This window comes from Podarcis vaucheri, assembly GCF_965113315.1.
Source record: "Podarcis vaucheri genome assembly, chromosome: 1".
NCBI classification, from domain to species: domain Eukaryota; kingdom Metazoa; phylum Chordata; class Lepidosauria; order Squamata; family Lacertidae; genus Podarcis; species Podarcis vaucheri.
The window spans coordinates 132,629,422-132,652,813 of NC_138759.1; the positions used below are offsets into that span (position 1 = coordinate 132,629,422).

The 23,392-nt window shown below is 47.8% G+C and overlaps 2 protein-coding genes across 4 annotated transcripts in view; both read right to left on the bottom strand.

The window, feature by feature from the left end:
* Positions 1-2,812, bottom strand: part of DYTN (dystrotelin) — a 42,800-nt gene extending 39,988 nt beyond the window's left edge. The window contains exons 1-2 of the mRNA XM_082239753.1: positions 2,591-2,812; positions 1,183-1,240 (exon numbers count right to left, since the gene is read on the bottom strand). Of these exons, the coding sequence (XP_082095879.1) occupies positions 1,183-1,240; positions 2,591-2,599 (67 nt within the window). The 5' untranslated portion in view covers positions 2,600-2,812. The remainder of the gene's footprint in view (positions 1-1,182; positions 1,241-2,590) is intronic.
* A 1,633-nt stretch (positions 2,813-4,445) lies between these two features.
* The window catches only part of MDH1B (malate dehydrogenase 1B), a 29,638-nt gene continuing 10,691 nt past the window's right edge, over positions 4,446-23,392 (bottom strand). For all 3 annotated transcript variants that reach the window (XM_082241635.1, XM_082241636.1, XM_082241637.1), the window contains 9 exons: positions 23,106-23,247; positions 20,689-20,852; positions 20,232-20,371; positions 19,297-19,348; positions 17,803-17,859; positions 15,596-15,649; positions 14,802-14,864; positions 13,236-13,325; positions 4,446-5,139 (listed from right to left, as the gene is read on the bottom strand). In XM_082241635.1, coding sequence (XP_082097761.1) covers positions 5,123-5,139; positions 13,236-13,325; positions 14,802-14,864; positions 15,596-15,649; positions 17,803-17,859; positions 19,297-19,348; positions 20,232-20,371; positions 20,689-20,852; positions 23,106-23,247 — 779 coding nt within the window. In that variant the 3' untranslated portion in view covers positions 4,446-5,122. The remainder of the gene's footprint in view (positions 5,140-13,235; positions 13,326-14,801; positions 14,865-15,595; positions 15,650-17,802; positions 17,860-19,296; positions 19,349-20,231; positions 20,372-20,688; positions 20,853-23,105; positions 23,248-23,392) is intronic.

A 23,392-nucleotide genomic window follows, 5' to 3' on the forward strand; every position in this document is an offset into this window, starting at 1 on the left:
AGGGACATGAAAGGATTCTAAACTTTTCATAGGGACATTGTTGGCATCTGTCTGTCTCAGGAGACAACGGAGAATGCCTCTGGGGGTGAAGTCAAAGCGCTGCATTAGTAGCACCAAAGTGACCTCCCTGGGGTGAACAGCTGAGCAGTGTGTATGGAGGTTTTGTGAGAAGACTTGCTGATGCGATCCAAAGGAAAGCAGAGCAATACGTTGGGCGCCAGCTTGGCTGCAGGAGTTGCCGGAAGGAGGCGTACAAGGCTGCACCCGAATAGCTACAACCACAGGACTCCCCAGTTTACCGCCTTTATTTACTTATTTGGGGTAGCGTGTTGCATCACGTGTTCTTTCCTCAGTGAATACCCAGCAGTTGGTATTTGTTGGGGCCCCAGTTGGGCAGAAGCTTCACACTTCACCCTCAAATCTGTGAGCCCCAACTCTTTGTTGGACTTTGGCTTGCTTGGCTCACCACTCCAACCCTTTCTGCCCCAACTCTTGCCTTCTTCCTCAGTTATCAGGAACTCTGAGGCCTCCCTGTCAATAGCCCTGTCTCCCTCCCCCCCACTTCTTTCTCCAGATGTTCTCTGTCCAGTTTACCCAGCAGCTGCAAGCCCTGATATTGCATCCACGCTGCCCACCCAGGGGGCAACCTCTCAAGTAAGTGCATGTGCACACTTGTGCGTGTGTGTGTGTGTGTAACAGAGAAAGAGACAGGCAGACCGAAACAGAGACAGAGGATTCAGCTATACAGCTGCAAATGCAACATTTTAAGTACATTTTAATGCATTATTCAAATGTGACACTAGATGGCGATGGTGAGCTTATGGCAAATTCAGTATATTTTTCATAACGTTTTTGAAAAGGCATTTTCACAGCGTTTTTTTATATGTGTCTGGATTCCACCAGAGACACAAAGTGAGTGAATGGTTGTGTACAGATTATAGCTTGGACATGTGCCACAGGAAATGCATATCCCAAAGGCAGGAGGGTGTGTGTGTGTGTGTGTGCGTGCATGAGGGCACTTTTTTCCGGGTGGGCCCATTGCCCGAATTAGCATAAGAGCCCCTCTGCTTTAAAAGCAAACCAAACGTTCAGACAAAGATCCAATTCCATTTGTAACAGGAGGCCAATGCATGAGATAACTGAGAACTTGCTGAGGGGCACAAGGAACCTTTTAATATTTACCTTGTTGGTCCAGATCCATCTTATTCAACTTGGAGACAGGAAAACAACGGTGGTGTCCCTGTAAGTAAATGAGCTATGATAGAAAGTTGCAGCTTTCAAGCAGCCGCAAGAAAATACACAAGCAGCACAACACAAGCAAGGGCACAGAATGATCAGCCTAGATTGAACTAGATCTCAAACTCGTGTCCTGGAAGACCAAACAGCAAAAGCGAGAAGCAGCACCGTGTTAAGTAATGATCAGTAATACCTCTTATTTATGATAGGTCCAATAATAATACTAAGATATACAGTGGTGCCTCGCAAGACGAAAAGAATCCGTTCTGTGATTCTCTTCGTCTAGCGGTTTTTTCGTCTTGCGAAGCAAGCCCATTGAAGGATTAGCGGATTAGCGCTATTAGCGGCTTTTAGCGGCTTATCTGCTGATCGGATCAGCTGATAAGCGGCTTAGCGGCTTAGAAAAAGGGGGGAAAGGAAAAAAACCCAGCAGGAACTCGCAAGACATTTTCGTCTTGCGAAGCAAGCCCATAGGAAATTCGTTTTGCGAAGCACCTCCAAAACGGAAAACCCTTTCGTCTAGCGAGTTTTCCGACTTGCGAGGCATTCGTCTTGCGGGGCACCACTGTAATGTCTACACAACAAATTTAATAATTTACCGTATTTTTCGCTCTATAAGACGCACCAGACCACAAGATGCACCTAGTTTTTGGAGGAGGAAAACAAGGAAAAAAAATATTCTGAATCTTAGAAGCCAGAGCAGCAAGAGGGATCGCTGCGCAGTGAAAGCAGCAATCCCTCTTGCTGTTCTGGCTTCTGGTATAGCTGCGCAGCCTGCATTCACTCCATAAGACGCACACACATTTCCCCTTACTTTTTAGGAGGGAAAAAGTGAGTCTTATAGAGCCAAAAATACGGTAATTTTAAGCACTCCCAGAATTGAAGAAATGCGTGGAACTATACAGCCGGTCATACTAGTGAACTGAAAGGTGTTCAAAATGCTTGCCGATGGGACCTTTAAAACGTCAACACTGATTAAAGAAAAGGCAGTCAAAATAAACTATATAGGCAAACCAATGCCAGCCTTCTCATCCACGGTTCTGAATGCACTGTGTGATAAGGAAAAATACAGCAGTGCCATTTGTTTGTGTAAAAAGAGCTATATCTGACGTTTCAGTAAGGTATGGCTTGCGACAACACACAAGGAACTTCAGTTTCAACTGAGGCTCTTTTGTGTTATTTCCTGGGCCTTTTACACACATACAAGCCATCCTTTTCCCAGGTCTTTATCACTACACAGGTTTCAGGACCCTCAGGTGCAAAGGTGAGGGATCAGTGAAGACGGCAGTTCTGCTGCAGCCTGGAAATACCACATAAAGTACAAAAGGTAAAGTACAGTAATCAAAAATATCACCTCTGTCATCCTTTCTTTCACTCTGCTGCCACCGCATACACGAGTTCTCCTTCAGGGAAGACCTTACCTCTGTAGTCGTCATCTACAAAAGGCCTGCAGGGGGTTCAAGGAAGACAAAACAGTCTGCCCCCCATTATAAACTGACATCCCAGGGTTGGGGAGAAGTGCAAGCCCTTGAAATAATTGGGAGTCTTCACTACTTTTACAGCGAAAACGCCCAGTTTCCTCGCAACTGTTCTCCTCTCACAGCAACAAAACCCCAAGGGCACTCAATTAATAATAAGAGATTCTGAATAATTGAAAACGGGCAGCGTCTTTGAACTGTGTCTCCGAAGGCCATTACGCACAGGTCTGCCCTCTCTCTCTGTCTTTCTGGAAAGTGAGACTTGAGCATCTCCGGGTAGCTGAGAAACATGATGCTGCTATAGAGACCGAGAAGCAAGAGAAGAGCCATTATCAGTAACACAGGAAGAAAAACATGAAAGGGCAGCGAGCTACCATCCTTGCGTCAAATTCACAAACTCCCCCTAAAGCAATAAAGAATTTCTTAAAAGCCGGAGAGATTATTTTAAGGACATAAAATGTACTTTTGCAACTCTCAAGATGAGTGGCCTCAAAAGTCTCAATCAAGCTCTGGAACAATTAGGTTTCCTTAGGAAGGAACTTACAAAAATTGCTGCTTTTGGAATCCGATCCACCATAATCAGTTTTAGGCATTTCATCATATTAGTTTTTTTGACGAATATTAAATATAGTTACAAGCGTCATAGTCCCACGCTGGCTTTAGCTATTTCTGTGTATGCTATTGAAAGACCAAGCCAAAAGACCGATACAAAAGATTTCTTTATTACAGTAATTATGTTGCTCTTGTAGAAGAACAAAATCCTGATTGTAGCAGCCCTTGAAGTTAACCATCTCATCTTCTAATTTCCTCTAATGATGAAGTGGTTGACTATTGACGGGGCTGAAGCCAAGACAGGGTTACTGAAAAACATTAGGATGCTTGGAGAAACCTTGAGGTACCGTATTTTTCACTCCATAAGGTGCACCTGACCATAAGACGCACCTACTTTTGGGGGGGGAGAATTCAAGAAAAAAATTATGCGGCTCTTGGGAGCTTTTGCGGGAGGTGGGGGAAGTGAGAGAGCCTTGCTCTGTCCCTTCCCCCACCTCCCGCAAAAGCCAGGGATAAGCCTCCCCAGGGAAGCAGGATGAAGGCTCCCCGCTGCCCTGCGGAGGCTTCACGGGCTACCCCAGAGCTGCTCGGGAGCTCGTCGGGGGAAGCCCAGGTTTCCCCCACCCCCAGCCCCCCAAAGCAGGTTGGGGAGCAGCGGAAAGGCTGTGTGCAGCCTTCCCACTGCTCCCTGAGCTTGTGGGGCTGGCAGTGGGGGAAGCGCTTTCCCCCACCCCCAGCCCCAAAGAGCAGGTCGGGGCTGGCGGGAGTAGCCCAGGTCCCCCCCCCCCAGCCCCAGGGACCACACATTCGCTCCATAAGACGCACAGACATTTCTTCTTAGATTTTAAGAGGAAAAAAGTGCATCTTATGGAGCGAAAAATACGGTATGCAGAACCCCAAATCATAGTTGTTTTCAATGCTTGCCCGCTGCACTTTTCATTCTGACAAACCCCCTGTGCTTTAGTTTATGTGGAACCTATACAGCCAAGTTCAGTGTTTTTGCACCTTCTTGGATGCCCACACCCACCCCACTCAAATGATCCCCCAAGAAAGCGCCATTCCACAAAGACTTACCTGCCGATCTGCACTTTCTTTTGCTTATAACATAACCGAAACACTTCCTTATTTTAAAAATGGCAGTGTACCTGGGTTGTTCCAATGGAAATAAATCTCAAAGCCTTATTAAGATTTCATCTTTATTAGAACGCACTAAAATGTCGCAAAGTGGCAAGCAAGTTTTTTCATTTCTCCAGAGCTACATCTTCCTGAGGCTGGTTGTTGAGAAAAACACAACAAGGGGATAAGGGAGAAAAGCTGGCTGTGAAGGAAAAGCCCGAGAATCACCAGTCTTTAAAGCTGGAATGTAGAGGGTGCTGGGAAGCCTTGAGTCGATTACATGGTTGGGCGTGCAAAACAGATTTCAGGCTGTTCCAAAGGGTTCATCTTGCTGCTCCATCAAGTATAGTAAGAAGGGAGAAGAGTGCATCATCCAAATTTCGCTATGGATTTGAACATCACCCTCTACAAATTTTAATATAAGTGTTTTGAACTCCTAATGCATTTTTCTCAGCCCACAAAATGATCTTCAAGATGATATTGCTGCATTTAAATGGAGCTAAACTGGTTTGATCCAAATACTCCAACAAAAATGTGCCATGCTTGTTTAGTATGCACACGGAAGACAAACACGCTTAAGTTTTTACACAGTTCCTTAATTCATTACATTCAGAAAGAAGAATTAACATTTTCCTGTTGAGCAACAGAAGCTACCGCATCCAGGGATTTTCTCTGAGGCAGCTGAATTCAGCAGCAGTGAGTTCTGAACTTAATTCTCGATTGCTCAAGTTGGCATCTGCTTAAGACAAATCAGGAGCTGCAGAATAAAAATAAACAAATAGAAGGAAGCATTTTAGTTTCTTTCTTTTTTTGCTTTTCCAAATAGGACAGTCATGGAGACTGCCTAATTAAGTGGTTCTCCAATATGTTTACGGTTTTTATATGTGTCAGAGCTGCTACCAGGTCCCAGCTCACATAGGACCACGCCACACAGCGTCCACTTTAAAAGAGTCTTTATTGAGTTACAGGTTTCATTTCCGAACTGCAGCGTGCAGCTCTACACCTTCTGCCCTAGGTCGGCGAAGACCCATCTGAGTCCCCGCCTCTTGCACACCAGCTTAATACCCTAGCCTTGCTCCACCTCCTTCGCCTCTCCCTACGTCTCTGGGTCCTTCTGCCCCCCTGGGACTCCTCCCTTCTACTCTCCTCTGACGCTGACCCCCCTGATCCTTCCGCTTCCTTTCGGCGGGCTTTGGGACCTGGCTCACTCTCCGGGCTGCTTACTGCTCCAGCTTCCGCTGCATTTGAACTTGGCGCGCGCGCCCAACTCTCTACTTTCCTCTTGACCGTTGCCTCGCTCTCTGAGGAGGGCGTGACCACCCCTGACTCGTGCCCTCCCTCCTGCTGACGGCCTCCGGAACCCGATGCCTGGCTGCCTTCCTCCCTGCTGCTCTCAGTCTTGAGCGTGGGTCCCGACTTCCAGCTGCTGCTCTCTGAATCTCCTCTGTTCCCTTCCTCCTGGGGTGTCCCCCCGGATCCCCCCCTTGCTCTGCTCACTGGGGCTCCCTTTTGGGAGTCCTCTGACTCACTGCTTAGGCTTGGAGATCTCGGTTCGTCATCATCACTCATTCTCCCTTCGGCTTCCTCCCCCTCGCTCTCTGTTTCCACCCTTCTCTGCGTCTCTGCTTCTGAACCCCTGACATCCATCCCCCCCTCGAAGCCCCCCCTTCCCCCCTCCCCGCTGTCAGGTGTGGGTGCTGGGTGCTCCATCATCATGGGAGGGAATGCTGGATACAGGTCGCTCCCCGTGGGTGGCCGCCAACTGAAGACCTCCGAGTCTTCCCCCTCGCGGTCGTCGACGTTGACTTGTTGCTCTTCCATCTCTGTACCGCCGTGCTCGAACCCGAGGTCCTCCCCGAACACGTCCATGTCAGTCTCTGCGTCGGTCGCTCGACCTGGCATCTCCAGCCACTTCCTGCGCCATTGCTCCTCTGGTCGATCGTCCCACCAATACGAGTTGCCTGATGCCGAACCTGCCGGTGAACCTTCTGGGGAACGGGTGCTCCGTGCGGGTTCCCCTTCTGAGTCGAATCCATGGAACGTGCTGGAAGAAAGTGTGGGTGTGAACAACCAGTCGTCGAAGAAGCTCGCTGGCATGGGTTTGTGTGGGAAGAGGGCATGAAACTCGTCCTTGAGCAGGGGTTCCTCCAAAGCGTAGTCTGGTACCCAGCTATTGGCGCTGGCCCGGGTGCCCTCTCTGGCTAAGAGGTATTCGACTCCCTCTTCCCCCCATCTGGAGTCCAAAATCTCCGTGACCTCGTTGATGTGGTCCTGGTGCTTCACCTCCCGCGTCTCCGTCCGTTCCCGGAGCGGACTTGGCGCCGTCCCTGGCTCCTGGAACCTGTGAGGTGCCTTGTAGGGAGTGAGCACCGACCTGTGGAACACCGGATGCATTCTGGAACCCTCCGGCAGCGCCAGTCGGAAGGCTACCGGGTTGATCTGCGCTTCGACTTGGTACGGACCGATCTGCTTGTGCCCCAACTTCTTCTTGGCAAGTGACCTGGTCGGCACTGCGTGGGCTGCCAACCAGACCCAGTCTCCCACTTGGATCACTTCGCCAACCCGCCTGTGCTTGTCAGCTTGCACCTTGTAGGCGTGCTTAGCTAGCTCCAGCTGCCGTCTGAGTTGATCGTGGACCGCCTGCAGCTCTGACGCGAACGCGTCCGCCGTCTGTGGTTCTCCTTCCCCCACTCTCTCCAGTCCCGGGAAGGTTCTGGGATTCCTCCCATTGTTGGCAAAGAACGGCGTCACTCCTGTGGACACGTGCTTCGTGTTGTTGTAAGCGAACTCGGCTAGCGGCAGGTAATCCACCCACGTCGCAGGCTGTTGATTGGCATAGCATCTCAGGTACTGCTGCATGATGGCATTGACCCTCTCTGCTTGCCCGTTGGTCTGCGGGTGTCTTGCTGATGCCAGATTGACCTTGACATTTAGAAAACCCATCAGCTTCTGCCAGAAAGACGAGATGAACTGGCGTCCGCGGTCGGACAGGATAGACCGTGGCAGGCCATGCACTTTGAACACGTGATCTATGAACAGTTTGGCGGTTTGTTCCGCCGTGGCCACCTTCGCACACGGAATGAAATGTGCCATCTTGGTGAACAAGTCCACCACCACTAGCACAGCTGTCTTGCCTCTCGAGCTGGGTAAATCCGTCACAAAGTCCAGGGCCACCCTCTCCCACGGTTCAAACGGTGTTTGCAGCGGTTCTAACAGTCCCGCCGGTGGTCTGTGTACCGGCTTGGCCCTCTGGCAGGTGTCGCACCTCGCGACGTAGTCCGCGACCTCTCCTCTCAGCCTGGGCCACCAGAAGTCTCTCGCGACTAATTCCATCGTTTTCTCTGTGCCAAAGTGACCGGCCGTGGGTGCGTCGTGCAACTGTTGCAGTACCTTGGCGCGAAGGTCGTCTCCTGGTACATAGACAGCCCCTTTGCGTAGGAGCAAGCCGTCCCGCACCTGGAACTCGTCCGTGGTAGCCGTGCCTCTGAGCAGTTCCGCCATCTTGTCTTGCGCGAATGAGTCGTCCCGCAATGCACGTCGCACCGCATCCAGGTCTACTGTAGCTGAGGCACACGCCCACGCCGTCGGTGCGAAGATGTGCATGGCCGCCGCTGGCGTCACCTCTTCTAGGTATTGCGGTTTTCGGGACAGTGCATCCGCCATGATGTTGGTGTCGCCTGGGACGTACTCTATTCGGAAATTGAAGTCAGCAAAGAACTCCGCCCAACGTATCTGCCTCTGGTTCAGGAACTGAGCCGTGCGCCAGTGCTCCAGATTCTTGTGGTCCGTGCAGACCTGCACCGTGTGCTTGGCGCCGATTAGGAAGTGCCTCCACGCCTTGAAAGCTGCATGAATGGCCAGCAACTCCCTGTCCCAGATGGTGTAGTTCTGCTCCGACTTGCTGAGCTTTCTGGAGTAGAACGCTCCCGGCCGCCACACCCCCTGCGGGTCTCGCTGCAGCAGGACAGCTCCCACGGCTCTGTCTGACGCGTCTGTCTCTACCCTCAACGGTTTACTGGGGTCGATATGCAGCAGTTGCTTCTCCGATGCGAAGAGATGCTTGAGCGCTTGAAAGGACTGTTCCGCCTGCTCCGTCCAGATGAATTTCTTTTTTTTGGAGCTGAGCGTGTCCGTAATTGCTGCCGTCTGCATCGCGAACCCCTTGATAAACTTGCGATAGAAGTTGGCGAAGCCGACAAACCGCTGGACCTCCTTCCGGTTGCGCGGGCTCTTCCAATCCAATACCGCACGAACCTTGGTGCTGTCCATGGCTATCCCCTTGTCCGACAACTTGTATCCCAGGAAATCCACCTCCGTCGTGTCGAACTGGCACTTCTCCAGCTTGGCGTACAGTCTATGTTGTTGCAACCTGCTGAGCACCTCCCTCACGTCTCGGTCGTGAGCTTGCTGCGAGTCAGAGAAAATCAGGATGTCATCCAGGAAGCAGACGCATGTCTTGTAGAGGAGTCCCTCCAACACGTGATGCATAAAAGCTTGAAAACAGTGAGAGCCATTTTGTAATCCAAAGGGCATAACTCTGTATTCGTAGGTGCCCAGCGGTGTGAACATGGCCGTCTTCCACTCATCGCCCTCCCGCATGCGGATGAGATTGTACGCCCCTCGCAGGTCCAACTTGGTGAACACGCGTCCCTTGCGCACCGTCGCGAGGAGGTCGTCAATCCTGGGCATGGGGTAATCAGACGGTTTGGTCATCTGGTTCAAAAGGCGGTAGTCCACAACGAGTCTTTTTTGGGGCGTGTCTTCCTTTTTCACGAAGAAAACGGGACTGCCCCCCACTGCCTTGGACTCTCTGATGAAGCCACGCTCCAGATTATGCTCGATGAACTGTTTGAGTTCCTGCATTTCATCTTCAGACATGGAGTATAGCCGCCCCTTCGGCAGCGTCGCCCCCGGTAGGAGGTCAATCTTGCAGTCATATGGCCGGTGAGGGGGTAGCTTGTCCGCCTCCTTCTCGCAGAAGACCTCCAAAAAGCTCGCGTATTTGTGGGGGACCGCTTGCAACGTTCCCAACTGCAGTTGTGATTCCTCCTCCTCTCCCTCCCGTCGGGGCAGGATGCAGTGTTCTGCGCAATAAGAGGAGCCGAAGATCAGTTGTCTCTGGTACCAAGCCAGTGTCGGACTGTGCCTGTCCAGCCAACTCATGCCCAACACAATGGGCGTGTCCGACAGTTGGGTGACATTAAAACTGATGACTTCCCTGTGGTTGCCAAGGCGCATCACCATCGGTGGCGTCTGCTTCACCACCTGCCCCCCTAGCAACTCCCTGCCATCCACTGTGACGACTTGCAGGGGCAGAGTGGCAGGCAATAGCTGTATAGCGTGCTGCTCCACAAAGCTCTGCGCTATAAAGTCTGCGTTGCTTCCAGAATCCACAGAAAGCGGCACTTCGATAGTGACGCCGTCGGGTAGCTGGAGAGATGCTGTGAGCTGCACTACTGGTTTGGGTGGGAGGGGATCCGTGGGTTGCAATATCGCTGGGGACTGCTTCACAGATGCGTCTGGCTGGGCCCCAGTGCCTCCGTCTCCAGCCAGACATCGTCGTTTCCCTGCTGTGGTTCTCCTTGCTGCGTTGCTGCAGTCACCATTGCTGAGGCTGCAGTGTGCTTGTGGAGCCTCCGGGGACACTCCTTCGCCAAATGGCCTGGATCCTCGCAGATGTAACACTTCCTGTTCCCTCTAGGAGGCTTCGCTTTCACTGCTGCCGGTGCTAGGGCTCTGGCTGCTGACTGAGCCCTTGCACCTCCAACCTCCATCGGTTCCCCTCCCCCTCCTGGCGGAGGTGTGGATTGCGCACGCGCTGCTTCCCTCGGAACGAAAGAGAAACTTCTCGCTGCTTCGCGCCCTCCACGTCCTTCATCTCTGCACCATGGACGTTCTTCCAGCCTCACCCCCACAGTCAGCGCCCTTTGGACCACCTCCTGCGTGCTTCGGGGCCTCTCCCCCCTTGCAATTTCATCCTTAACCGCAGAACTTAGACCCTCCCAGAAGAGGTCTCTGACAGGGGGCGAATCCCGATCCCATTCTAAAGCACTGACCAGCGCAAAAAATCGGGCGTGATACTGCCGGACGCTCGCCCTCCCTTGTTTTAGTCCATGAATCTCCCGTCTGGCAAGATCCACATCAATAGTAGACAAAAAACACGCATCCATCGCTTTGATAAAGGCATCTGCATTCTGAAGCGCCGGATCTTTATCCCTCCACAAATTGCGCAGCCAGGCTTTGGCATCCCCATGCAAATGGGACAATATGAACCCCACCTTCTCTTCCTCATCTCTAAAGTCTTTTGCCAGCAGTTGCAGTGCGCACATTACGTCTGCTCTAAAATTAGGGTACTGTTGCAAAGTCCCATCGAAGTGAGCCACAAGCCCTCCTGCTCTCCGTGCCAATCCCACGCCCTCCGGTCTGGGTCCCGGTTGCCCTTGCTTAACAAGCATTTCAAACCTGGCGTGTAGGTCTCTGTAGGCGGCTGTAGTCTCCTCCTCCCGTTTCTTGGAAGCCAATACCTCTGAGGACAACTGGGTCACTGCCTCTTGCAGCGCGGAGATCCTCTGTTCTTCCGTCATCTTGCTAACCTTTGTGAGCTTGCTTACAGACACCCCTCTTCCTCCCCTAGCGGCTTCTGCTCCCGCTGCGAGGTTTCAGGTTTCTGAAGCTTTGAAGAGATGGGTCTTACTGTCAGAGCTGCTACCAGGTCCCAGCTCACATAGGACCACGCCACACAGCGTCCACTTTAAAAGAGTCTTTATTGAGTTACAGGTTTCATTTCCGAACTGCAGCGTGCAGCTCTACACCTTCTGCCCTAGGTCGGCGAAGACCCATCTGAGTCCCCGCCTCTTGCACACCAGCTTAATACCCTAGCCTTGCTCCACCTCCTTCGCCTCTCCCTACGTCTCTGGGTCCTTCTGCCCCCCTGGGACTCCTCCCTTCTACTCTCCTCTGACGCTGACCCCCCTGATCCTTCCGCTTCCTTTCGGCGGGCTTTGGGACCTGGCTCACTCTCCGGGCTGCTTACTGCTCCAGCTTCCGCTGCATTTGAACTTGGCGCGCGCGCCCAACTCTCTACTTTCCTCTTGACCGTTGCCTCGCTCTCTGAGGAGGGCGTGACCACCCCTGACTCGTGCCCTCCCTCCTGCTGACGGCCTCCGGAACCCGATGCCTGGCTGCCTTCCTCCCTGCTGCTCTCAGTCTTGAGCGTGGGTCCCGACTTCCAGCTGCTGCTCTCTGAATCTCCTCTGTTCCCTTCCTCCTGGGGTGTCCCCCCGGATCCCCCCCTTGCTCTGCTCACTGGGGCTCCCTTTTGGGAGTCCTCTGACTCACTGCTTAGGCTTGGAGATCTCGGTTCGTCATCATCACTCATTCTCCCTTCGGCTTCCTCCCCCTCGCTCTCTGTTTCCACCCTTCTCTGCGTCTCTGCTTCTGAACCCCTGACAATATGGATCGCTGTATTTGCTATAGGATGATTTTTTTTTTTTAAAAAAGACATTTTAGTCCCTGTGATAGTTAAGAGAAATGGGAAACCCACAGTCACATTTCTCAAAGGCCACCAATGTATCAGGACTCGGGACACACATGTAGCCATAGACAAAAAGCTGCTTATGTAGCAATACGCTGTGATTTCTGTACTGTATGCAGGGAGGGAAGTGTGCAAAGGATACTTTTATCTCCAAATACAGAGGCGACGTGCGCCTGGGAGCTGCAGCTCATCATAGCTTCCCACCACACATTCTCAAGTATCTGGAAAGGCAGATTTGGTTGTTAGAGAAAGTTGGGAAGGGGCTCAAGAGGGCTCCAAACTCAGAAAAGAAAAGTCTCTATTGTTAAAAATGAAGGGATGGCTCTGGTATTGAGGGATGAAGGAAGCCGAGGCAGGGGCTCAAACTGCGAGAGTTGAAAGAGCTCATTACAGTGGACCCTCTGGATACAAACTTAATTCGTTCCGGGAGTCCATACGAACCCCAAAAAGTCCACAACATGAGGCGCTGTTTCTGCACACATGTAACGCATTCCGTTACTTCCGGATCGCCACAGAGCGCAACCCGAAAACGCTCAACCTGAAGCAACTTCAACCTGAGGTATGACTGTACTGTGAAAGCAATTCTGCTGTTGTTAATGAAAGCCAGAAAGTAAAGCAGATTTGAGAAGATGCCAGGCATCAACAAATACCACAACAGTTTTAAAGATGAAGCCTACTACCAACAAATAGAACAATTTTTTACATTACTTTTTTTGAGTTAAAGAGTCCCAACTGGAAGAAATACCTGGTTTCACAATTAAAATATAAGGTTTACAAATAGTTGGAGCTTACCCCTGTGTAGTGGTTGGGAGTTACTCGTGCGTAATCCTGCTCCGTTTGAGCATCGGATTGCCTGGTTAAACCCTCCGGACTACGCAGCCCATATTTGCGTGGCTGCCCTTAGTCACTCGTAGAATCTGACTGTGGGCGTTTCTTAAAGCGTTGCCAACATAAGAGTTGTTTGACGCCCAATCGTCTCCGCCTCTCACTGCGCGGGAGTCTCCTGCGCAGGGTGGGCGTGGGCAGCGGGGTGCTTGGGCTCTCCTCACTAACTTCCAACGAAGAGTCCTGGAGCCCCTGCACCTCCCTGTCCCGTTGCTCTCCTGGATCCCTGGTGTCACACTCATTCCCTTCCCCTTCTTCCCGGCTGAGTCTCCCTCTAGCGCTTGGACCTTCCCCTGAAGAATCAGAGACCCTCTCCTTCTCCCGTGCCTCTGATGGCAGTTCCCTGACACCCTGTGTGCTTGCTAAAACGATACTGCTGTTTTATCATCTGAAGGAGTAAATTATTTATTTATTTTTAAGCAGCTTGGGCCTACCATCTACAGGATCTTCCGCATTGTCGCCTGTGGGTTCTTTGATGTTTTCTTCTTCAGGATTCTTTGCCTCACTAGGGGAACCTTCAGCCTCTGATGTAGAAAGAATTGTTAGTTTTACATTTCACACATTTCCAACATTCTTCTTTTTATAATCTGTTAGCATATTTTGACCTTCTTTTCACAAGAAGCTAGGAACACAGAAAGGGGCTTTATACTGAGTCAGACAATTTGTCCATCTAGTTCGGCATCTTCTGAACTGATGGGCTCCAAAGTCTCTCCCAGACCTAACTAAAGATGTGAGGGACTGAACCTGCAGCCTTCTTCATGCAAAAGAGATGTCCCACCAGGGAACTATGGCCCTCACCCTCCCTTAAGAAAAGCATGGAGGATTGCCATTTGGGCTGTACCATTGATGCTCATCAGAATGCCTTCCCTGGATACGAGAATGGAAGACACTGAATAATACTGACCTGCTAGACCTGGAAGGGTTCAACAATAGATACGGTTGGCATTCTTATCTAGCTTAAGAGAAGGCCAAGGTACATAAAGGCTTCCTAAACCATGTAATCAAGAGATCATTACACAAAGTGTGGTCTAAATATGAGACTTTATTAGAACCTAAAACGCCGTGGTGGTTGTCCCCGACAGAAGTCTTCCGCGAAAGCCTGCATTCGCCCCATAGGACGCACACACATTTCCCCTTCATTTTTGGAGGGGGGAAAGTGCGTCTTATAGGGCAAAAAATACGGTAAATTAAATTAAATTATTTTTTTTTAAAAAGGCTTTGGGAATAGCATTGCTGGTAATTAAGCAAGGACACGCAAGAGACCAAGGTTGCCAGCTTTTCAGCTTCAAATTCCCTGAGTAAAATTCTCTCTCTCTTCTCTAGTTTACACACACCTGCTTGTCATTTGATAACTGCAAATCAAATAATGACTTGAATGTGTGAATGAGGAATCAGACGTAGAAGCACCTTGAGGGGAGTGATTTTTCAGACAAAAAACAATTTGTGGTAAAGGGACAGTATTGAAGTATGCCTGGACAGATTTGGGTTGTTGTTGTTGTGAGATTTTTTTTTTTAAACTGTGGAGGAAAAGAAATTAGGACTGGGCTAGAAGTATCCAGAAAATAGCTTTTCTTAGCCAGTTTTGGAAAACTTCCCTTACCCAATCTCTTCCCAAAGTATTGGAGAATTGCAGTCATCCCATGGGATGAATACGGTAAAATGGTCCCTCCAATTTTGCCACTTGTTAATTCTGGACGAAACTATGGATCCAGTTTTGATCTTGTCGAATATTATTACAGTGTCATTGAAGGTAGAGGCCTTTCTCTCTTAGCCCACTACTTCCTTCATCAACGTATAAGGACAGAAGCACTGCATTCATCACTGAGTCAAAATTTGAAAGGAGAGAATTGTCTGAAGGGAAAGTGTTGAAGAATTTCACCTCCCTTTCCGAGAAAATTTGATGACTCTTCTTCTGCCTTCAGTTTCACCACCGACAAATGGGAAGGCTATTTTAGCTCAGTCCTAAACACACACGCACATACTTGCAGTTTAAGATTTACCTTCAGAAGTTTCTTCGGTGATTTCTGAGGTGATTCCTTGGCCGCTGAGTGATGGTCCTAGTCCTAAAAGAAACCGGATTCAAGAACAGACCTGTGAGCTTTTGCAATGAGGATAGCAGTGGCACAGAAACAGCCATCAGTGCTACCGTGTGCGCTATTTCCCTCTTGTCTCTGTGAAGCAAGCAGGGCTGGTGAAATATACTAATAGTCAAGAGTGGATTTCATGCTCTTTATTCAGCTCATAGTTGTGAGGAGGAAGTTCCCCCAGAATGTCTGCCTTATATACATTATTTACACAACGGGCCCCACGTGATTGGCTAATTTCGAGATTCTCCTGTAGGCCAATCAGGTTGCGGATTCACTTCCACCTGGAGCTGGATTGGGTGGCTCCTGTAGACCAATCAGACTGCTGCATTCTGGATCCTATTGTTCTAGGACCAATCAGACTGCTGCATTCTGGGTCCTATTGTTCTAGGACCAATCAGACTGCTGCATTCTGGATCCTATTGTTCTAGGACCAATCAGACTGCTGCATTCTGGATCCTATTGTTCTAGGACCACTCAGACTGCTGCATTCTGAATCCTATTCAACTCAGTGCATAACAGCTGGAGCTCATCCCCTCTGAAGGAGAGAATTTTCTGAGGGAAAAGCATTGAAGAATTTCAGCCCCCCCCCCCTTCCTAGGAAATTTGATGTCTCTTCGCCTGCCTTCCAGCCTCACCACTGAAAAAGGGCATAGTTTGGGGAGGCTGTTTTAGCTCAGTCCTAAACACACACACGCTTTAAGATTTACCTTCAGCAGGAGTTTCGCCACCGATTCCTTGGCTACTGGGTGAAAGTCCAAGTCCTAAAAGAAACCAGATTAAAGAACAGACCTGAGAGCCTTTTCGATGAGAAAAGCAGTGGCACAGCCTCTGCAGTGCTATTTTTCCCTTATCTCTGGATAAGCAGGGCTGGAACTCATCCCCTCTGAAGATTTCCCAGACCCATAACATTTTTCCTAGAGTCTATCTCAGGGGTCAGCAAAACTTTTCAGCCGGGGGCCGGTCCCCTGTGCCTCAGACTTTGTGGGGGGCCGGACTATATTTTGGGGAGGGGGAAATGAACGAATTCCTGTGCCCCACAAATAACCCAGAGATGCACTTTAAATAAAAGCACACATTCTACTCATGTAAAAACAAGCTGATTCCCAGATTTAGAAGGTAATTGGGCTGGATCCAGCCCCCGGGCCTTAGTTTGCCTACCCATGGTCTATCTGTTAGCAAAACTATAATGGCTGTTAAGGGTATTATTTATTTTAGTCACCTATTCACCTAGCCCTATAGGTGATGAGTAGGGCAACACAGGCAGTGACAATTGCTCTGCCTTCACTATCAATAATGAGATACCATTTTTTTGCAGTAGTACAAAAACCTGCTATATTCTTTAGCTGCCTGTATGATGAAATGACACATTCACCAGGAAACAGCCTGTTTATTTGCCCAACTCAACCTGGAACTAACAAGCACAACCTGGAATTAACCTGCCTCTTCCATTTCATGTCTTTTTTCTACACATGCAGGCTAATGTGATTACTAAGACCCAGCATGAGTTTCTCCAAAACCTGTCAAAAACAAGTCAAAATCTGCATCTTGCTGTCTCGTCTGGTTTTTCGTTACATAGGGAGCGACTGGGTCACGGGGCCGTGGGTCACGGAATAGGTCCTTAATTTGCGTTTACAAAAAAAATTCTCAAAACTCAATGGCAGATTTCGGAAGGCAAGCAAAAGATTGAACGATTCTGAAGATAACCAAATGTAAATTCCCCCCCTTTCCCCAAAACCTCATGATATCTAAACTTGGGCCATCATCTGGAGAGCTGGACAATGATTCTGCAAATAAAAGGCAAGGTAAATCTATGTTTTCTAGTCACTTCAGCAGGCAGCAGTCAAATGGCATTTTGCTCACTGTGCATTTCTGACAGCTACGGTGCAAGTTTCACCACAAGCATTCCAGTTTTATCAAATGCATTGCTACTCTGCAGAAATTATGGTGCTCAAGAAGTTGCCCATTCTTAAATAAAGCAAATGTTTACTGCTTTTACGTATTTCTCCCTCCCCGCTCTGTGCTAATGGATATAAAAATCCTCTCTGAGCTCCTCTGGAAAAGTAGTTAGTCTGCACACTTTAAAAAAAATGTTGCATTTTCTGCATATTGACTTGCAAACTTGCGATAGTCTACAGAAACCTCGAAATTTGTCAGTTATTGCAGGGGAGGGGAAGCAGTTGCTAACTGCCCCATTATTCATGTATTTAGCAAAAAACTGTTTTTCTTCGCCCTGTGGAATGCCCTCCCATCAGATGTCAAAGGAATAAACAACTATCTGATGTTTAGAAGACATCTGAAGGCAGCCCTGTTTAAGGAAGTTTTTTAATGTCTGATGTTTGATTGTGTTTTTAATCTCCTGTTGGAAGCCACCCAGAGTGGCTGGGGAGACCCAGCCAGATGGGCGGGGCATAAGTAATAAATTTATTATTATTATTATTATTATTATTATTATTATTATTATTATTATTATTTCTATCATCTTCTGAAGTGCATACTGTAAAAACCAATAAAGTTTGTTTAAAATAAAGAAAGTTCAATAATATGACATCACCATCTCCTTAAAACCAGAGTTCATAGCTGGTATCTTATATATTTTTATCCTGCATAATAAGTGAAGGGGATGGGAATGCTTTTCTCATTTATTTTTTTTACTAATTGTATTTTTATACTGCTCCTCCTTTAAACTAAGCTCAGGGCAGTGTATAACAACAGTTCAAAACAAAAATATGCAGCTATCACATAAAAACCTACATAAATGACTGAAAAGTAGAGTCTCCAATAATTAGAAGCATTCTCAAAACCATCGCTGCTTTAAACATAAAAATATCTTTACCTGTCCAAAACCTGCGTAAACAAATGTGCCCTAAATTCCCCCCCAATAAAATAATATATTTAAAATATTTTGTTGAGTTACCTTCCTCCTCAGCTTGGATGCTTTCCTCCTCTTCTGCTGAATGTGGCACAGGGCTGACTGTAAGAAACAATATCCACGTAATGACATTAACTGTATCAATGAAATGCACTTCGCCAAGCTAAAGGAAAATGTTAATAACAATTGGGTTGTTGTGGCTGGTTTTTGAGGTCAAAAGCTTTAGCTGAAGAAGCAGCCTACAGCAAAAAATAAAATAAAAATAAGGTGATATATAAAATCCCAAGAGAGGCTTCAGTTGCGAACTTACAGGAATTTAATCAGGTGCTATAAGTTATTCGTCATCGTTTAAACTTTTAGGCTGCAATCCTATGCCTTCTTTCCTGGGAGTAAGCCTTGTTCAACTCAGTAGGATTCACTTCTACGTAAACATACCGTATTTTTCACTCCATAAGACGCACTTCTTTCCTCTTAAAACCTAAGGGGAAATGTCTGTGCATCTTATGGAGCGAATGTGTGGTCCCTGGGGCTGGGGGGATGGGACCCGGGCTTCCCTGACCAGCCCCATAAGCTCGGGGAGCAGCAGAAAGGCTGCATGCAGCCTTCCCGCTGCTCCCTGGGGCTGGCGGTGCGGGAAGCTCGGCTTTCCCCACCGCCAGCCCCATAAGCGTGGGAAGCAGCGGAAAGGCTGCACGCAGCTTTTCCGCTGCTCCCCGACCTGCTCTTTGGGTCGAGCAGCTCTGGGGTAGCCTGCGAAGCCTCCGCAGGGCAGTGGGGAGCCTTCATCCCGCTGCCATGGGAGGCTTCACGCAACTATCCCTGGCTTTTGTGGGAAGTGGGGGAAGGGACAGAGCAAGGCTCTCTCACTTCCCCCACCTCCCGCAAAAGCCCCCAACAGCTGCATTTCCCCCCCTTGAATCCCCCCCCAAAAGTAGGTGCACCTTACGGAGCGAGAAATACGGTAAATCAGACCTATATAACATGCAGCCCCTTCAGTGCACCTAGCATTTTGGATCCTGTGCTATAGTCCTTCGAAAAACCCACAAAGTGCTCCAGAATGCCAATCAAAGGGATCCAAGGGGCTGCATATGCAAGGATCTTGTGTTAGGTCTGGGTTTTTGTTTTGGTCTTCAAGCAGCTAGCCTCCAGCTCATTTCACAAACTATTTTTGAAACCTGCCTCAGTTTCAAAAGGAATTTGTCACGTGACGTGGGTGGATTGGCTGATCTTTGAGGGAAAAGTCAGTCAAATCTCCTTGGGCTCCTCAGCCTAGTTTCTTTGGCTCCTGGCCCAGACAATTCTCTATTTCTTAAGATGAAACAGTCTCATATCGTTTTTTGACATTATAACTTGCAGAATTAGAAATGCAACTCAGATGGTATGATCATCGCTCAGATAACTGGGGATTCCAAAGGTCTAGTAATAGGCATGTTCAGTTTAAAAATCTCACCACTGAGAACATCTGATTTTAAATCTGGTCTTCATATTCACTGTGTTTTATCTATTAATAGAAAGCACTCACATCCTACTGATTTTTACCTTTTCTCTCTGGATACAATTCTGTTACTTCACCTAATGCAACTTGCTTTTCCTGCATAGGGAAACAAGAAATTTATTACACAATTATTACCTAAATAAAGTGCATTTCTAGTTGGCATTTATTTGCCAAATAAATTATTATTTATTTAGTTGGTATTTATTTACTACCAGTTTGAGCCACAAAGATAATCAGTCCTGCCCCCCCAAAAAATTAGAGTGGTGTTTTAAGGTAGCATCTTTCATCTCGATAATCTGAAAGTCGAATACTGGGCGGCGGGGGGAGCGTACATAGACACAATACAATAACTGATGAAACAATAATACTATGACCTCAGGGTGATCTTAGTTACTTCCCCAAAGGTTTGATCCTAAATACACTTAACAATTTCTGCTGAAAGTGACGGGTCAGGGTTTATTTATGGGTTATGTTTGTGCCTTTTGTATTCGTGCAAATCTTCTACGCATGACGGACAACTCAGATTTCACTCCTGGTCAAATCCATGATCTTATCTTAACATTTATTTTGGAGCTTGGAGAATCAAGGAAAATTCTAGGGGAAGAGCTGTGAGTTACTGCCTCTCCTTTGTCCCATTATACAGATATAGGAGTTTTTGTTTGTTTCCTGTCTGCAAAACAATCACAATCTGGCCAAATAAATGGGTACAATCTAGGAAGTACTCGGCAGGCTTTCGGTGCTAATGAAATTTGCCTTAACCGCACTTTTTAAAATTAAACTAGTAAAAATGTATTGTTTGCACTAGCAAGTGCTGCCCTCTAAGGATCAATTTAGATGCTGAATCCAATGGCAATCGGACCACCCGCCACATGTGGAGTAAATCTAACATGAAGGGAGTCTCTTGTTTGGAATGTGTCCATAACTAGAAGGAAGAATTATGAAAACAATAGTACAGGACATGAAAGCAGCATGAGGTTACCCGAATCAGATCATAGGTTAGATTCTGAAGACATTCTTGGTTTTTCTCACTAATTTGTAGATCTGTAGAGACCTTCCAGCTGCCATTCTGGAAACTTACAGGCATGGAGTAGACAATTCCCTCAGGAATCCCAAACTGACCTAAGGAACAGAAACAATCCCTCCAAAGTGTATTTTATGCACAGATAACAACACACCCATACATTTGCCATTAAAACTGTGAATTACATGGACCATATCCCAATATTCTGTCACACCGATTTCAGTGGAAGAGATTTAAGCGGGCGTGAAATTCTGCTACTGAAATCAATGGGGCTTTGCTTAAACTTTGGCTGTATTGTACGCAAAGATTTTAATTCGGAGAGAAAAACACAAGCCTTCCACATGGTCTCTGGTGGAAATGAAGCAGTGTGACAGAGAAACATTTGATGATTATTTGACTGAAGAGCAACATTTACCTTCACTGAGTACTCCCAGGGAGACCAGTTCTCCTGGAGGGGAGTCCAGGTACCAGTATCTCAGCACAGTAAAAATGGCATGTGCTGGCGCTATGCCTACGCAATGAATTTCCCAGGAACTCAACGAACTCATTGCAGTCAGAAACTCTGCTCGTATCCATTCACTGTAAAATGAGAAAGCAGAGCTTTCCTTAAATACAAATAAAGAAAACTACAGGAAGAGACCATGTTCCAAACCATTTTTAAGCACGCAGCTCCTCATCAAGAGGCTGAAGTCTCAGACCCCCCCAAAGCCTCATACATTGTCATAGTCTCTTCAGCAAGGTTTGGAATGGTATGGGAATGGTATGAATTTTGTGCCCTTTCACCTCCAGGCATTCCGAGCAAGGAGATTCCTCCTTTGCCTATAATCTGATGCTGAACTGGGAAATGAGACAGCCACCTCCTGTGCTCGCTTCGGCAGCACATATACGAGACAGCCACCTCCTCTCTCCTCTGTTTCCCTTCGAGTTTTATCATCTGTTCCCCTGCTTGCAGGAAGCAGCGGGGCTGCCGGGGGAGAAGATGGTGGACCACAGGAGGAGGGGCAAAAGTTTGGAGAAGGTGTGGCTGCTTCATCGTCCAACTCATTGGCGGGTTTGAAAGTGACAGGGGAGCCTGCAGGTTTCAACAGGGCAGCCGTGTGACGGAAACTCTGATGAAGAGCGCTCAAAAACAAAACAGGAGCTCTCAAATATAGATGTACTTCAAGGCAAAATCTAGAAACCAGCATTTAACGAATTTAATAAATAATAGTAACAATACTACGGTATTTTGGGTGGGAAAATGTGTTTCAGATCCTTACATGGTTTGACTCTAACAGAGCACTGGAGCTATTGCTGCTTATGATCCTTGCCACAACTAGACCATTTATTTCTTAATTAAATACTTTTGAAGGAGGTGAGGACAGGTAACCCCACCTAGGCCGGAAGGCCCCCCACCCTAAAGCAGGCTTCTCAAAGCTTTTCAAAATCATTTTCTCAGCAGCTAAGCATCTGCTCATTTGCTCTGCTGTTGCAAGGCAAAATGTTATTCTTTTATCAGCACAAGAAGGCTTCAAAAAGCTAATGAATAGGCTCTGTTCAAAGCAGGCCTGAGAACTGACTTTTATCTCATTCTAGTTGCAACTTCTTGGACATGCTGAACTGCTCTCATTCCCCCTTTCCTGGGAAGGGTGCCAAGAGTCCAATAGCCCCAAGACAGGAGCTTTCTGTACATGCTCAGGAACCTCAACATGGGACAGGACTCCTGAGGGAGGAGAAAGGAGAGGGAACTGGAAGGGGAATATATGCTCTGTGCAAATGACTGTGAACTCGTGCTTGTTTGTGAACTATCACACTTGCTCCTTCTACCAGTTCATGGATGGTAGAAATAAAGCTTTTTCTCCTAAACTATTCCTTGAGTGTCTGTTGACTCCCATCTCCCTTTCCCGGGCGCAATATTTTCCCCACCCGAGGGCAAAGCCTCATAAGGCTACACTTTGACCTTAATAACTTTAAAGCCTCCAAATCAGGTTTTAAGTAATAATGATTCTGCTCCTTATGTAACATTCCACAGAGGTTCAAAAGAGAAGCTTTGATTTGGAGCAGAGCTCTCTCTGTTGGTGGAAGTAAAGATCAGGAGAGAAGCTTAATTTAGAATACAGTGGTGCCTCGCAAGATGAAAAGAATCCGTTCTGTGATTCTCTTCGTCTAGTGGTTTTTTTCGTCTTGCGAAGCAAGCCCATTGAAGGATTAGCGGATTAGCGCTATTAGCGGCTTTTAGCGGCTTATCTGCTGATCGGATCAGCTGATAAGCGACTTAGCGGCAAAAAAAGGGGGGGGAGGGGAAAAAAAACCAGTAGGAACTCGCAAGACATTATTGTCTTGCAAAGCAAGCCCATAGGAAATTCGTTTTGCGAAGCACCTCCAAAACGGAAAACTCTTTCGTCTAGCGAGTTTTCCGTCTTGCGAGGCATTCGTCTTGTGGGGCACCACTGTATTCTTTTTCACACTTCCTTTGCTTTTCACTTGGAAGCTGCATTTGGTAAACGGAAGCACTGGCATTCTTGTGCCTTTCCTGGGCTCAATTTGGGGATTTTGTCCTGAGAACTGAGTCCTGAAAAGAACAATGCTTCTGCTTCTTAGCACATGAATACTTTTCCCATTTTTCAAGCCTTTGAGTTGGATGCTCTCAGTTTTTTGTTTAAGATTTTTCAAACACCATCACAATGCCCCAAAGCACTGAAGAGTAGACTTTGGGGTTGTAAAATGCAAGAGACTATGAAAGAGGCAAAGGTCTTGGGCCGATGCGTAAGGTGCAAACACCACTTCAGACACTTGGGAGGGATGGCATAAAAGCCAGTTTTTTAAAAAATCAAAAGTATCACAGAAAAATACCGATCAAATAGGACATCCATCAAATCGCGGGAAAAGCTTGGTGGGCCCCAGATGGCGCTGTCGTATCTATAGAGTTGTGTTTTACTCAGATCGATGAAGCTGTTCCCACTGATATTACCCCAGACTACGAGATTTTTTATTCCTGTTGAAGACAACAATCGAAAGATGCATAAGCATAACAGGTAAGAATGGAAGGAAAAACCCCACTGGAACAGAACAAAGGTTCTGCAGGATGCATGTAGTTCAGCATCCTGATTTCCACAGCGGTCAGTCAGATGTCTCTGGGA